The sequence below is a fragment of the Brassica rapa genome, chromosome A01 (assembly GCF_000309985.2).
Source record: "Brassica rapa cultivar Chiifu-401-42 chromosome A01, CAAS_Brap_v3.01, whole genome shotgun sequence".
Taxonomy (NCBI): Eukaryota; Viridiplantae; Streptophyta; class Magnoliopsida; order Brassicales; family Brassicaceae; genus Brassica; species Brassica rapa.
The window spans coordinates 11,784,884-11,799,542 of NC_024795.2; the positions used below are offsets into that span (position 1 = coordinate 11,784,884).

At 35.6% G+C, this 14,659-nt stretch overlaps 3 protein-coding genes across 4 annotated transcripts; 1 reads left to right on the forward strand and 2 right to left on the reverse strand.

The window, feature by feature from the left end:
* Window positions 1–494: 494 nt before the first annotated feature.
* LOC103871066 (VQ motif-containing protein 22) lies at window positions 495–2,192 on the reverse strand. The gene has a single exon (XM_009149291.3). It carries the CDS (start codon window positions 1,262–1,264, stop codon window positions 710–712), a length of 555 nt encoding a protein of 184 aa, XP_009147539.1. The 5' UTR covers window positions 1,265–2,192; the 3' UTR covers window positions 495–709.
* A 3,362-nt stretch (window positions 2,193–5,554) lies between these two features.
* LOC103871074 (probable protein S-acyltransferase 19) lies at window positions 5,555–9,244 on the forward strand. Of its 2 annotated transcripts, none has more exons than XM_009149300.3 (10): window positions 5,555–5,760; window positions 6,045–6,141; window positions 6,258–6,371; window positions 6,450–6,848; window positions 6,921–6,989; window positions 7,067–7,138; window positions 7,210–7,338; window positions 7,423–7,503; window positions 7,585–7,785; window positions 7,890–9,244. In XM_009149300.3, the coding sequence occupies exons 2-10, from the start codon at window positions 6,097–6,099 to the stop codon at window positions 8,916–8,918; spliced, it is 2,139 nt and encodes a 712-aa protein (XP_009147548.1). In that variant the 5' UTR covers window positions 5,555–5,760; window positions 6,045–6,096; the 3' UTR covers window positions 8,919–9,244. The 2 variants fall into 2 exon arrangements, with proteins under 2 accessions (XP_009147548.1, XP_033145853.1); XM_033289962.1 differs by having other exon boundaries at window positions 5,629–5,760; window positions 5,923–6,141; window positions 7,890–8,918.
* Window positions 9,090–14,572, reverse strand: LOC103871266 (putative F-box/LRR-repeat protein At4g15060). The gene is made up of 2 exons (XM_033289967.1): window positions 11,972–14,572; window positions 9,090–11,885 (listed from the first exon to the last, which is right to left on the reverse strand). Exon 1 carries the CDS (start codon window positions 13,090–13,092, stop codon window positions 12,067–12,069), a length of 1,026 nt encoding a protein of 341 aa, XP_033145858.1. The 5' UTR covers window positions 13,093–14,572; the 3' UTR covers window positions 9,090–11,885; window positions 11,972–12,066.
* Window positions 14,573–14,659: the final 87 nt, after the last annotated feature.

Sequence of the window (14,659 nt, forward strand, 5' to 3'; positions counted from 1 at the left end):
TTTTAGTTTTGTGTTTTTTCCAAACATCATTTCAATTTTCTTTTCTTTTCCAAAAAAAGAAGAAGATCATTTCATCTTAAAACATCAGTTTGATAGGTTGCATGAATTTTTCCCAACATCATCTCAATATAAACTTTTATTATAAAACTTGACTATGATAGTTAGTAAAAGTACAGCTACCTACCGTTTATCCCAACACGAATTTAGATTGAGCAAGCTGTTTGGATAGTATATGAGTATAATGTTTTCTACATAATGTATGACTACATAATGTATGATTATGTAGCCGAAAACAATAATTTTTTTTTAGAGATCACGTTGAGTTTACAGTTGATTTTCTTTCTCCTTATGTTTGAAGAAAGTAAATGAAAATGAATTTCTTTATGTTTATTTCTTTCTCTGTATGATAATTTTCTTTATGATTAAAAAAAGTTAAAAAAAAGTAAATGAGGTTTTTTTTATTTACATTATTTAATTTCTATTCGAACATGGAAAATGAAAATTTAATTTATTCAGTCTATGTATATGCGTTCACAAAGTGATTACAAGAGAAATCCTAAAGAAAAACACAACTTAAACAAAAATTACGATAGTCAAAGTTTTCATTCTGCTACAAACAAAGTCAGTACCTAACATTTCTTCCTTTTATGTTTATTTTCCTCAGAAAATAAGTTACAGAAATAAAATATATAGAATGATCCACCGATCCTCATTGCAACCATGAAGTAGTACTATTGCTATTCATCTCCGATGATGGAGCATAGCCTCCTCCTCCTCTTCCACCGTCTCTACTTTCATCCACAGCCAGAAAACCATCGGAAACCACTGTGTTAGGATAGCTAAGATGAGTACTCACGTGGTTTGATGACGAGACCATGTACTGTCGTTGTTGTTGCAATACTTCGTGGTGAGCAACTTGGTTCTGGAAATTAGCGTACTGATAGCCGACCGAAGAAGCTCCGGCTGTGGGTCCCGACGAGGTGAGGCTAAAACCAGATGACGGTGAACCGAAAGCCATGGCGGATGGACCGCCGGTGAATTGTTGGACCATGGCTCTGAAGTTGGCTGTGTCGGTGTTGAGAAGTGTAGTGGGTGTACGGCGGGAGGCTCTAGACCTCCGACGAGTTGGCTTTGAAACACGGCGGCTTTCAGGGTTAACGGAAGAATCAGCTGACGTGGAAGCGGTGGTCGTGGTGGTGCTTGTGGTGGGGAAGAAGGTTTGTTTGTTGTAGAATTGAGACCAGTCGTTGTTGGGGTTGGCCATCTTCTTATTATGCGAGAGATTATACTATTATAGACTATCCCTCTTGGTTATGTATTTGTGGAGACCCTCTAGTCTCTTCGTGTTTTATAAAGGAGTAAAAGTTTTTCTCTTGGTTTTTTAATTGGTTCGGCTTGGTCAAAAGAAGTTCATCTATACGAATCGTTGCCGTTGCTTTTGGTATGTTTTTTTGACACGTGGATCAGCTGAAAGTTGTCGTCGCATAATGTTTGAGGTTGTCGATTTGCATTTCTTTATTCTTTCGCATAATGTAATTCCGACATTCAGTAACTTTAGGAGTCATTTACATCACGCACTTTTATCACATTTCTTTCATTCCAAAAACACTTTTTGTATTACTTTTTATATTTAACCAAAGTTTGTAATTTTCGGTTGATCAAATATATATATATATATATATATATATATATATATATAATTTTGCTAATTTGTGAATTATTAATTAATACATACTTTTTGAGTGAAATGTGTGAGTTTAGTATTTAAATGACTATATTTACCGAAAACGTAATATATATATATATATATATATTTTGTAACTAAAACATAATATTTATGGGGATTTTTTCAACAACATATAATTTCAAGTCAATTCCAAAACCAATTTTTTTTTCTTCATTACTATTCATCTATATATGACAGTAACCTTAGCAACATGGAAAATAATTGTAGCACCGGCTACTAATATAAATAGATGAAAAGTTTATTTTCAGAATTTAAGAAAGAGATGTAAGATTACTAGGGGTGGGCGTTCGGGTATCCGTTCGGGTTCGGGTCAGATATTTTGGATTTTCGGGTATTTCGGTATAGAGGTGTAGAATCCGTTCGGGTATTTTTGTACTTCGGGTCGGGTTCGGGTATTTTTAGTTCGGATTCGGTTATTTCGAATCGGGTTCGGATATTTAGATTTTTTTTTTAAAAATAAAAATTTTATTTCTCAAGTTTCTTGTATTTAAAAATGTAACTTTCAGTTAACAAATTTTTTATTTTTAATAGATTGAATGGTTAATAGATTTGGACATAACATTTTAAAACTAAAAAGATATTAATTTAGTTATTCTTTTTCAAATTTTGAATGTAACTTTTTGTTAATTTTTGAAATAAAAAACTTGACATGCATTTTAAGTGAGTAGCAAATCATTTTTTTCCTTAATTGTATTTATATCATATGAACTTAAAGTATGTGTAGTATCAATATAAATATTTTATATAAAATGAGAGATGTAAACTAGAAATATAAGGTTAACTATACATATGTTCGGTTATCTTCGGATATCCATTCGGGTTCGGGTATTATCCGTTCGGATTCGGATATCCAATCTCTCCTTATTCAATACCCGTTCGGGTATTTTGCTACTTCGGTTCGGATTTCGGTTCGGGTTTTTCGGATCGGGTTCGGGTGCCACTTCGGATATCGGGTAAAATGCCCACCCCTAAAGATTACTATGTGCAATTACTTATGGAAAAGTTAAAAAAAAAATATTTCAAATTAAAATACTATCGTAATCTGATTGCAACAATATAAATTGAAATAAATAGTTGCAACGTCCGGATGAGTACACAACAAATCGACAAAGAACACATAAGAGTAGACATAATTAACACTGGATGGCACAAAAAAAATAAAATAGTTACATCGTCTAAACAAAAAAAAAAATATGTCAGCAAATATCACAATTGTGACATTATGCAATTTAGTCAACCGTAGAGACTTGGACTATCAATATTTTCAGATTCTATATACACAAAAATATCATGAAAAAATGATTTTAAAAAGTAAATAATTAGCTCTTTAAATTTACAAACAAATATCATTTCAAACTTCTAAAATATAAATCATGCTCGAAACGCGGGTTGACCCCTAGTAATATATAAGCAATCACATTTTGTTTTACTAGAAATCACTTAAACAATCTATTATATGACATATTTAATCAGTTTTATACGATTTGTTAATACCCTAACAATAGCTATTGAAATATGCCTAAGTTACCCAACTTATGTCTCTCTGTTGCATGATACGTTAACCTCTAACTCAGAGCAATCCCAAAAATATTTTCAAGAGATTCCCATTCTTCTTCTATAAAATCAGTCTTAGTGCCTTGTCGATTCCTCATTGACCTCTTGCTATTTTAAAATAATCTCCATGTTCCCAAAACTCTAGTTTAAGGATCTTCAAGAAATCCATGCATATTGAAATTTCCATATTAATAAGTACAACCTTTTTTCTTAGAATTATTTTTATTCATATTTTCAAGGCATAAACTTACTCACAAAGTGTATCGTCTTGCTTTTTTTCTTACCCATAAATTTTCTCCTCAAATTTACTTTATTCCAACTCAACATCTTGCATCTACTACGTAGTATCCACCACTCCGCATGCTTTTTGAATATTGTCCGACACAACTTGCATCAAACTTCAGGTTTATCTTTCTCTAACTCAACATCAACGTGGTATTACCAGTTCATATTCCTTTTGTATTAACGATCAGTGACTTCGTCACGGACCAATATTAACATTTACAAGCTCTGGATTAATGTATCTTCATAATTTACCACACAGATTTGAAAACTGATACATTTAGAATAAAATCATATTTATAATAGTAGAATGTGAGAGCAAATTTAGGATTTTTATTTGTTTGGTAAGATCACACTCATAACACACTTCTAAAATCACTTTTTTGGTGGAGGAGTTTATAATGTAAGGCAGGGTGTACCAGCCAAGGCATGGCTTGTTGTTTCGTGAAGAAGCTAAAATGCACTGGTGCAATGGAACTTAGTTGTCCCTGAAATCATAACGAACCACATGACAAATCTTGATCCTTTCACATTAACTTATACTCAGCACATATTTGGGTGATGGATCATTGGTGTTATTTTCTCTGATTCAACCATATATGTGTATATATAACCCGCCAGGCCTTGGATGGTTCCTTGATTTACATAGTAGCCTTCTTGAGGTGGTTCCATCAAATATAACTATATCCACAATTAAAACATGTTTAGTAATAATCAAGCATACAAATCCTTGAACGTTCAGTTGAGGACCGTATTAACCTTTGTTGCTGATTCCCTCTGAAGTTATATTTTCCCGCACAAACAATCACAAAAACCAGCAGCAACACATCCTACTCTATCTCATATATAAAGATGCACTGTTAATCAAATGAATTAAGAGAAGATTCAGACAAAGCACAACCCGTTGGGTTTTGCAAGCTCTGTTGAGATTCAAGCATTTGACTAGCCTCTGGTTGTCCCTGCACAAGGTTATTTTGAGTACTTTCTTACATCTTTGAAACTAAGAGAATGTATGAGTATCAAATACGTATGGTTTTAGGTTGCAGAGAATGTACTTTCTTTTCCTAACAACAGTTTTCTTTTGGTTGCTTGTACTCCGGCCATTACCTGTTTTTTCTTTTTCTTGGTGAGCACAATTTTTAAGCTGGCTATTAGACTTAGTGATGTTTCTAGCCTTATTCAGATTAACATAGTTTTATAGGGTCTCAACCAGTGTTATCTTATCGTAGGTTTCTTCTGAGACAACCTTCCTGACTCAATTCAAGGGCTGGACTACACAAATCGTTATAAAGTTGAACTCTCCACTCTTAGAATCTTTTGTCCACCTTTTCAAACGATATCGGGCCAATGGTTCATTTGTTGTTATCCTTTTGTTTTTCAGAATCGTTTTGTAATATCTGTTTCCCTTGAATGTTTTCTCAGTTGGGCTTTAAAATTTCAGAGATATTTACATTTTTCGCTAGAAAAGTATATACCAACTTTTTTTCCTTTGATATTATTAATCAAAATCAGAGATAAAAAAATCAGTAATTTGGAAAAGGTTAACTAGACGTCGTAGACATTCTGGATAGTTTAAAGAAATTTCAGGAATTTTGAAATTATTTGAATATTTTTTAATAATTTTTATAGTTGTGATTTGAAATGGTTAATTAATTTAGATATCCAACCTAACCTTGGATCTATATTTTTGTATTTATTTTAATAAAGTAAACTATTTCAAAAAGATTATTGTTTATACAAAATCGAGATAGAGAATGAAACGAAAAAATCAAGGAATGATAGAGATTGGGATAGGAAACCTCTCCAAAAGAGAGACCTGGTTGCAATTAATAAACAAAATATTGTCTGTTAAAAAATAATAATAACCCTTGGATTAAATAAAACATTAATCTCAACGGTTGGATTACAATTTTTTATTTTTCCCAAGAAATGAGGGTTTACATAAATATCGTTTTGACATAAAAGAAAAAGAAAAAAATCAAAGAGATGGAAAAAGACACGTAAGCGAAGAATAAAAGCTCCGGTAACCACTTTCATTTGTCTGTCTCTGCCTTTTAATCTGTCAACGTTTTTCTATTTTGTCATTTTTCTCTCTTCCAAAAATTCCTTTCAGTTTCTTCTCTCTTTCTTTGCTTGGAGTTTGGGACTAAGGAGGCCATGCCTGCTCTTCTTCCTCTGTAAGCTCTTCTCGCCCTTTACCTTTTGCAGCTAATTTGAATATTGACTTAAAGGTCAATTCAAATCTCGCATTAATATATAGTATTTTCGATTTAATTAAAATAAATAGACTTCAATCTACTTTCCTCTTTCGTCACTTGACTATGACTGACCTACCATAGTTAGAGCGCGACTAATAGAGGAGATTCAGAGAGAGAAGAGAGAAGATATTTTCTCAGTCCATTTACTCCTCCCCTGACTCTCTCTCGTAACATCGACCAAATCTCTCTTTGACGATTTGCAGCGCCGCCGTCTGAGACTTAGGGTTCCGTTTTCGATTTTTGAAATCCGTCAGTATGGTGAGGACACACGGCTGGCAACTCCCCGCTCACAAATTTCAGGTCTTTGATTCTTTTGATTTGTCATTTCAATTTTTGGTTTTTTTTTTTGTTGTTGACACTTGATAGTGATGGGGTTTGCTTATGTAAAGTTTGTTTCTTTTTATATGTAATAAAAGGTGATTGCTATCACGGTGTTCTGCTTGTTGGCTGTAGCCTACTATGCTTTCTTCGCTCCTTTTGTTGGTGGACGCATCTGGGAGTTCATTCTCCTCGGTCTTTACTCTCCTGTGGTATGTTCTTTACTATATCCATTCCTTCTGAATCACAAGTTTGAGCTTATATAAGTTTTGTTTCTCTTTGTTTTGCAGGCTCTCATTGTTTTCGTGCTTTATGTTCGGTGTACTGCAATCAATCCTGCGGATCCAGGAATCATGTCCAAATTCGAAAGAGGAGGTGGTGGTGACATTGGACATCATGACTTACCTTCCAAGGATATCGCCAGGAGATTTAGTGAAGCGGGCAGTCACCTGCAGTCTTCTCCTTCTGTTGCCTCAAGGACCTCTACTTTACCAGCAAACTCTAGCGTCAAAGGCTCTGTTGGAGACGCTCAGAGAGTGGAGCCTGTTGTTCCGAGGAAATCTTGCTATAATCCTTTGGCTATCCTGTGCGGCGTGTTTGTTTATGAAGATTGTCGCAAGAAGGAAGAGATAGATGAACAGCAAGGGGACAGGGAAGAAGCTCTCTTTTGCACCTTGTGCAATGCTGAGGTATTATGATGCTACATTTGCATGCTTCTTTACTGCCTTCTAATCCTTTTGTTGATTCCTTCTTTGTGTCAGGTACGTAAGTTTAGCAAGCATTGTCGAAGTTGTGACAAATGTGTTGATTGTTTTGATCATCATTGCCGGGTAAGTCTTCGTACCATTGTTACAATGTTGAAGCTGTTTGGCTAGAGTTTTAAAGATCGAATGTTTAACTGTTACAGTGGCTTAACAATTGTGTCGGTCGCAAGAACTATATCACATTTATATTGCTGATGGCTGCCAGTCTTCTCTGGGTACGTATATGCTCTTCATCAAGCTCACTCTTTGCTTTAACCAGTAATCAATTAATCTCTCCCCTTCTCAGCTCATTATTGAAGCTGCAGTTGGGATCGCAGTTATAGTGCGTGTGTTTGTTAACAAAAGGGAAATGGAAACAGAGATTGTCAATAGACTCGGAAATGGATTTTCTCGGACACCTTTTGCTACGGTTGTTGTAAGTATTCTTAGTGTAAAGAAATTGGAATAGTGTGAGTGTAAGCCTCTTGATGTTCCTGATGCTTTCTTGCAACTTATGCAGGGTCTCTGCACTGCTGTTTCCATGCTCGCATTGTTTCCATTGGGTGAACTTTTCTTTTTCCACATGCTTCTCATTAAAAAGGTGAGTGCGGAAGCTGTGGTTATGGTATATAATATATGTTCTAAGTGACGTGAACTCATTTTCCCTGTTTAATACTGATAGGGCATTACAACTTATGAGTACGTTGTGGCAATGAGAGCAATGAGTGAGGTTCCACCTGGAGCTTCTGTTGATGAGGAAATGCCTAATGTGCTGTACTCTCCTTCTGGATCTGCCACGACTGGCTTTAGTGGTGGAAGCTCCCTTGGTCTATCGTACAAAGGAGCCTGGTGCACTCCGCCTAGAGTGTTTGTTGATTATCAGGTATCATTTTCTTTTCCCAAGAACCCTAAATACATCAAGCTTGCATTGAGTATCTATTCATTTATAGATGTGTGGGCTTGATATACTTGTTACATTGGTTGCAGGATGAAGTGATTCCTCATTTGGACCCTGGAATGGTTCCGTCGACGGTAGATCCAGATGCAACTGAATCAGCAGAGAGGGGCAACAAGATCCCAAAGAGACCTGTCAAACTCAGTGCTTGGAAACTCGCAAAGCTGAATTCAAATGAAGCCACAAGGGCAGCAGCCAGAGCCAGGGCGTCATCATCTGTTCTACGGCCAATAGAAAACCGTCATGCACAAGACGATGAACTTAGTTCCAGTGGCACCATCAGTGTCGTCAGTAGTGTAAGCGCAGATGCAAATGCGGCTGCGATGAGGAACAATGATCCAAGGTTGCCTCTTTCTAGAAACTCTTTTGCTCCAAGCCATGGTAGCAAGGACGAGTACGAGACGGAGACCCACAGTATGAGCAGTTTCAGCAGTCCAAGCCATGTTCACGAGGCTGTCTCGCTTAGTCCTCTCCCTCAGTATCATACTGCTGGCAACCGCTTTGCTGCAGGGGCCTCATCGAATGCTCCCCGGCCACCTCTCAATCCAGGAATGATCCACTCAACCTTTGATGAAAAGATAATGCAGAAAGGAAACAAGGCCGATCCAGTGCTACACCCTGCTCCTGCTCCCGCAGCTTCTCTTCTGAGAGATGTGAGAAGAACATCAGTTGTTTGGGACCAAGAAGCAGGTAGATATGTATCAGTACCTGCAACAACATCTGAGGCAAGAACCAGATTAGCTTCACACCACCAGCCAATTCCTAGCTCACACGCTCAGAATCCAAGATCCGTTCTTCCACCTCAAGATTCTTCATCAGGGAAAGCCCCTCTTCATCCTCCACCGCAGCAAGGAGAGAGACTAATGTATACAGGTGACTCTATCTTCTTTGGAGGTCCGCTGGTAAATATCCCCAACAGAGATGGCCTAAGAAACGAAGGTGACTCGGGAAGAGAGGGGCAAGACAGAATGACATTGGCATTACCTCGGGAAGCTAGATTCAGAAGAGACACAACCTCAAACCAGCTTCCGGTGTTTGCTCCTGTGGGTACCCGCAAGTAGAAACCAATAACTATTTCAAGGACTATGTTCTCATCGATCTGAGACTGTCAGGGTTAAGGACATACATGTAGCTGTTTGACGGTCAAAACTCATGGAGTTCGCTCAGCAGTTACAGGAAAGTCTAATGGGGGTTGATTGAATCTTTTGAGTATTTGAGATTGAGAGGTTTGCGGAGGACTTAATGAGGCAGAAAGTAGAATCCTTTGTGAACATTTCTTCCACGGGTTTAGCCTTTCTTACTTCATTGCTTCGTATTCGCTTTAAGGACCAGTTTGTTGTATGACTCCATGAATCTAACCTCTTAATTTTATGATCATTACTTTAGAGAATTAGCCATTGTTCAAAGTTACATCTTGGTTCTGGATACAGTCTACATAACCTGTTTCCTGAACCGTTACTTTCTCTTCCTCCACTTTGTAGCAGCCACTGATGCCCTCCCCCACCGAGATATAGCTTTACATATAAACAGATCGTGCAGCAGATTATAACATCCTTCGGTTCAATGTTAACCTAAAGTCACTTCGTCTCTCTAGCTAAATTATGTATTCAAAGATCCAATGATCAGGGCCGGCTAACATAGGGATAAACAGTGACCGTCCGGGTCCAAACCAATGTCCACGTAGTTAAAGGGGCCTAGCATATATTTATTTATAAAAATTTCAAATATTCACCAATTTTGATTGAAAAAAGTCCTAAAATATTTTACTGCATGTACATAATTTGTTTTCATTACAAATTTTATATATTTTTTACTTTTAGATAAATATAAGTATTAAAAGCTTAAAAAATTAGCAATCTAAATAAATGTTGAGCCGGTCCGGTCAATGATCCAATCTCACTCGGAATAGGGTAAATAAAACATGTAACAATCTGTCTATGATCCGACTTTGTGAAAATTAAATATAATTTTTTTATAACCGTAAGGATTCCCAAGGTTTTCTATGTGCAAAAACTAATCCTACGAGGTTCATATAAATTGATATAATACATTTATAAAATAATGCATTAAAAGATTTGAGATTACAGGATAAAATAAGTTTAGATGAACCGTTTTCAAGGTAGTGAAAGACTGCAAAGAAAGCAAAACACCAAATAAACCATTTAAATAATAAAATCTAAGATTAAGATTATTGGTTGTCCATCATTCTCAAGCAGGAATAAACGAACATTAACTATTACATGTCCTTGGCGAGCACAAGCATGTTGTACAAAAACGTCTTCCTATTCAATTCTTCAGCTGTAGAAGAAGGCATTAGTTTCGGTTTTCCACCACGAGTCCCCGAGCTGCATCCAATGTTTATACGTACATTAATTAGTGAACATTAACTCATTAGTACCAAGAGCTTTAGAGTTTTCACTATTTACGTATGTCCCTACTTATTTTACGTAGTTATTAGAGTAACATGTATACAGATACAGAGCCGGCAATATCCTTAAAGTGACCGGTTTCCACACCGAGGCATCTCAATTCAGTTTCGTGGAGCGAAGAAACGTTGTATTAAGCATCGACACAGACAAAACTAGCGAAGAATGTCTCATGAAGGCAGTGACACAAGCCAAACTGAACCATCTCCAAGGACTCTTGCTCACTGAGTACACGAGCTATGCAGACACATCATCAGTCCCAGCGCATTACGTGCTCTTCTGGGAGCTGAAGCCCCCTCACGACAACGAGTCCCCACCAAAGCTAGACGAGAACATGCTGGAGGATTGCTGCTCTGAGTTGGAGGTTTGTCTAGATTACGTGTACAGGAGGTGAAGGAACAAAGATAAATCAATTGGTCCATTGGAGATTAGATTGGTGAGTTTGGGTACCTTTGATGCCTTAATGGACTTTAGTATCTCACAAGGATCGTCAGTGAATCAGTATAAAGACACCAAGATGTGTTACATCTGGAGGAGCTCTTAAGATTTTTGATTCCAAAGGTTATTGGGAGGTTCTTAAGCAAGAGAGTTCCTCAGTGGGAACCACTTGATTTAGATTCTTAGCTTTTTAATCTCTTCTTCTTTAAGTGGGTTTTGCGTTGTGCAGTTGCTCTCGTACACCTTGTATCCGGTAGGTACTTGAACATATAACCATGTTAAAAATTTAAGTGAATCTTTACAGCCGTTTAAGTGAACCATTACGATTGTCTAGATGAACAATTGTGTGATAAATCGTTGCAGCCTTTGGTGATAAACCATTAAAACTGTTGATGATTAAATCCTTTGGTATAGAACCTTTGTATCGGGGCTATTGCAAACTTAAGTATTTTATATGAAGATTTGTAGGCATTGACAAATTATAACTTGAACAAGAGTTAAATTTCAGAAACTAATCGTAAAAGAGAGAAATAGATTCATTGTCAACTATCATCAAAAATCTTCGAAAAACACATATAAACATTAAAGCTTTATTAATTATGTATCTTAATCTAAAACAAAAATGAGACTTTGATTATTTTATTGTACAAAAAAAATTCATGTAACCCAAGAATTGAAATAAGATAAAAAAAAATACTCTTTTAAAAAAGTGATCTCCAGTCTTTATCCAAGCAACCCAAATAACCAATAAAACCATATACACTATAAAAATCCAATTCGGGAAAAAGAACCCGTCAATACACTATATAAATGCAAGTCTGAATCTTATTATATAAACTAAAGCATCATATCAAATGATTCAGCTACTCAAACAAATACGAGTTTGACATCTTTTGAACCTCGAGAAGAAAGTGATAAATCTTGTATAACCATTTCAAGCTCATCCTCTTCCAGTGCACTATACGATATTGATCGAAACAAGATTGTCGCAGTCTTTAAGCAGCGAGCATTTCTCAACACATATTTGACCAGATCTACCTCTTTTTGCGACCCATATATCCGTGTCCACTTGAAAGTTTGGAGACTCGACAACAGACAATCTGGAACACAGGCCAGTTCATTCTCCCAGCAAACCGGTGGATCCTCACAAATATTTGTATGAGCCTGAGATAAAAAGAGACAGACAGTCTGGCTTACACGTACATTAAAACTAAGCCAAAATAGTATAGATATGTTTCGAAGAAACTTACACCATCTAGATGGATCTCAAGCTCTTGTAAATTAGGAGAATCCTTGAGTAAACGAACAAGTAATTTTGACCAATTTATAGTACATGAACATAGCTTCAGACGACGAAGCTGGCTGAAGACAATACCCTCACGATATAAAGCCTGCACACGATAAAAAAAAAAGAATATGGAGGATGTTCTAAACTGAGATCGACAGATGGATTGAAACATGTTACCTTTTCGTTTTCGGCTTGGTCTGGTAGGCATAATGAAAGCCGCTTGACATGTGTGATTAAACTAACAAAGTTTTCTGTATCAAGGTATGTCGAATCAACTTCCATCTCCTCCAACTTAGGCATATCATCAGAATAGAAGGAGTAACCATTATAATCAAAATCAAAATCAATATCAGTATCACTAAAGTCATGATGTTCACAAGTATAATCCGTAAACTTGAAATATTTTAAAGATGGAGTGTTCATCACAAGCGCTTTGAAAAAAGATCCTCTACATATCTTTAGGGTTAGTCTCTGCAGGGACGGCACAATTACACTAAATGTTTCCAAATGTTCACTTTCACATCCATTGTGTTTCACAAATAAATCCTCAAGAACAGGGCAACTGGAAAGAAGTCGGTGAAGAGATTTTTGATCTGCATAAGTAACGCCTTGAAGAAGCAAAGTTTTCAGGGAAGGGAGACAAGTCGTACGAGGAACATCAACGAGAATCCCCTCTTCCAGTTCCAAAATCACAAGCGATTTGCAAGTATACAAACTACTCGGCAGTTTAGTAGGATTGACTTCAAAAGTAAGGTCAAGACTCAACTCACGAAGGAAGCGAGTAACTGCAATAGCTACCCACATTCTGATATCTTCCCGTGTAACTGATCCTTTGTATCCGTAACTAAAACTGAGACGCAAGCTCTCTATGACTGGAGCTCTATGTTGTGGCATATTCAGAGTGATAAAATCAAGTAAACTATTGTGTTCATCCATTGAGTCGTCGTACGCAAGTTTAGGCAGCCACATCCAGAGAAACTCCCATCGCTTGGATAAAATACTTGTGCTTGCAGCAACTTTTGTTGGAAGAAGCAATAGTACCTTCAAAAGCAATTCATCAGGCAACGGACTGATTTTGTCCATATCTTGGCTAACTCCAAGCACGAACAGAAGCAACGAATCAGAAAAGACTGCGAAAATATTGAATTATCTTCACGCCGGCTGTTATATACTTAAGGCCTTGGTGCTAGGGGAAACAAAAAGATTTGGTCCTCTAATAATTTTATTTTGGGAAAATTTCCTAAAAAGTACACAAACTTATTTTTATTTATTAATAAAATACACAAACTATTTTGGATCTATACACAAACTAATTTTTTGTTATGTATTAAATACACAAACTTTTAAAAATTGTAGGTTTTACACATTGTTTTGACGGCGTCAACTATGTGGTGACGGCGTTAATGTTTAATTACACACTTGGTTAAACTGTGAAATGAAAATTCCTTAAAGATACGCGAACTAATTTTCATTTGCTAATAAAATACACTAACTATTTTGGATCTCCGTTTAATACACGAACTAAGTTTTGTTTTCCATTTAATATACAAATTTTTGAAATTTGCAGATTTTACACATCTGTTCAGACGACGTCAACTATGTTTAACAGAATATGACGTTAGTTTTAATTAAACACGTGGTTAAACTATGAAAAACATACTCATCGTCAGCCAAAAGCTCTCTTATTCTCTAAACTTTGTTCTTTTTCTTCTTTTTTTCCGCTTTGATTTCCCTTTATATCGCTTCGAAGTGGAGTCAATTTCCATGTGATGAAAAAGGACAAAGAAACTAAATAATTTTAAACTAGTTTCTGATTTTGGAATTAGTTTAGTGTTATGTGTTTCTGATTCTTATTTCGTTTTGAATGCAGTGATAATGAGTCAATCAAGGTTAATTTACATCATAGAAGGTTAATAGAAAAGAAAGCTAACAATATTATCTATCATGAGGGTTTCTAAGAAATTATCTCTTCATAGTTTAACCACATGTTTAATTAAAAACTAACATCATCTTCACTTCTGTTAAACATAGTTGATGTCGTCTAAATCAGTAAATCCTGTTAAACATAGTTGACGTCGTCTAAATCAATGTCTAAAATCTGCAAATTTCAAAAGTTTGTGTGTTTAATGGGAAAACAAATTTTAGTTTGTCTATTAAACGGGGATCCAAAATAGTTTGTGTATTTTATTAGCAAATGAATATTAATTCAGGTATAATCAAACACTAATGCCGTCGTTACATCCGTTAAACATAACCGATGTCGTCTAAAAAATGATGTGTAAAATCTATGAATTTCAAAAGTTTGTATATTTATTAGGCAACGTAAATTAGTTTGTGTTTTAAATATAGATCCAAAATAGTTAGTATACTAGGTTAAGACCCGCGCCTTGCGCGGGATGAACATTATATATATAAATTATTTTATATATTATATGTTTATGACATATTATGAAATAAAAATATATATTGAATAATTAAAAGTCATTATCTACTACTTATATAATTAAATTGGTGCGAACATATAAATAAATTTTATAAATCAAAAAAATATTTTTTTCTATTTGATATGATATATAATTAAATTTAAATGATAATAACATATATATGGTATATTTTAATATTAATATTTATTAGATGATGCTTTTTGCTT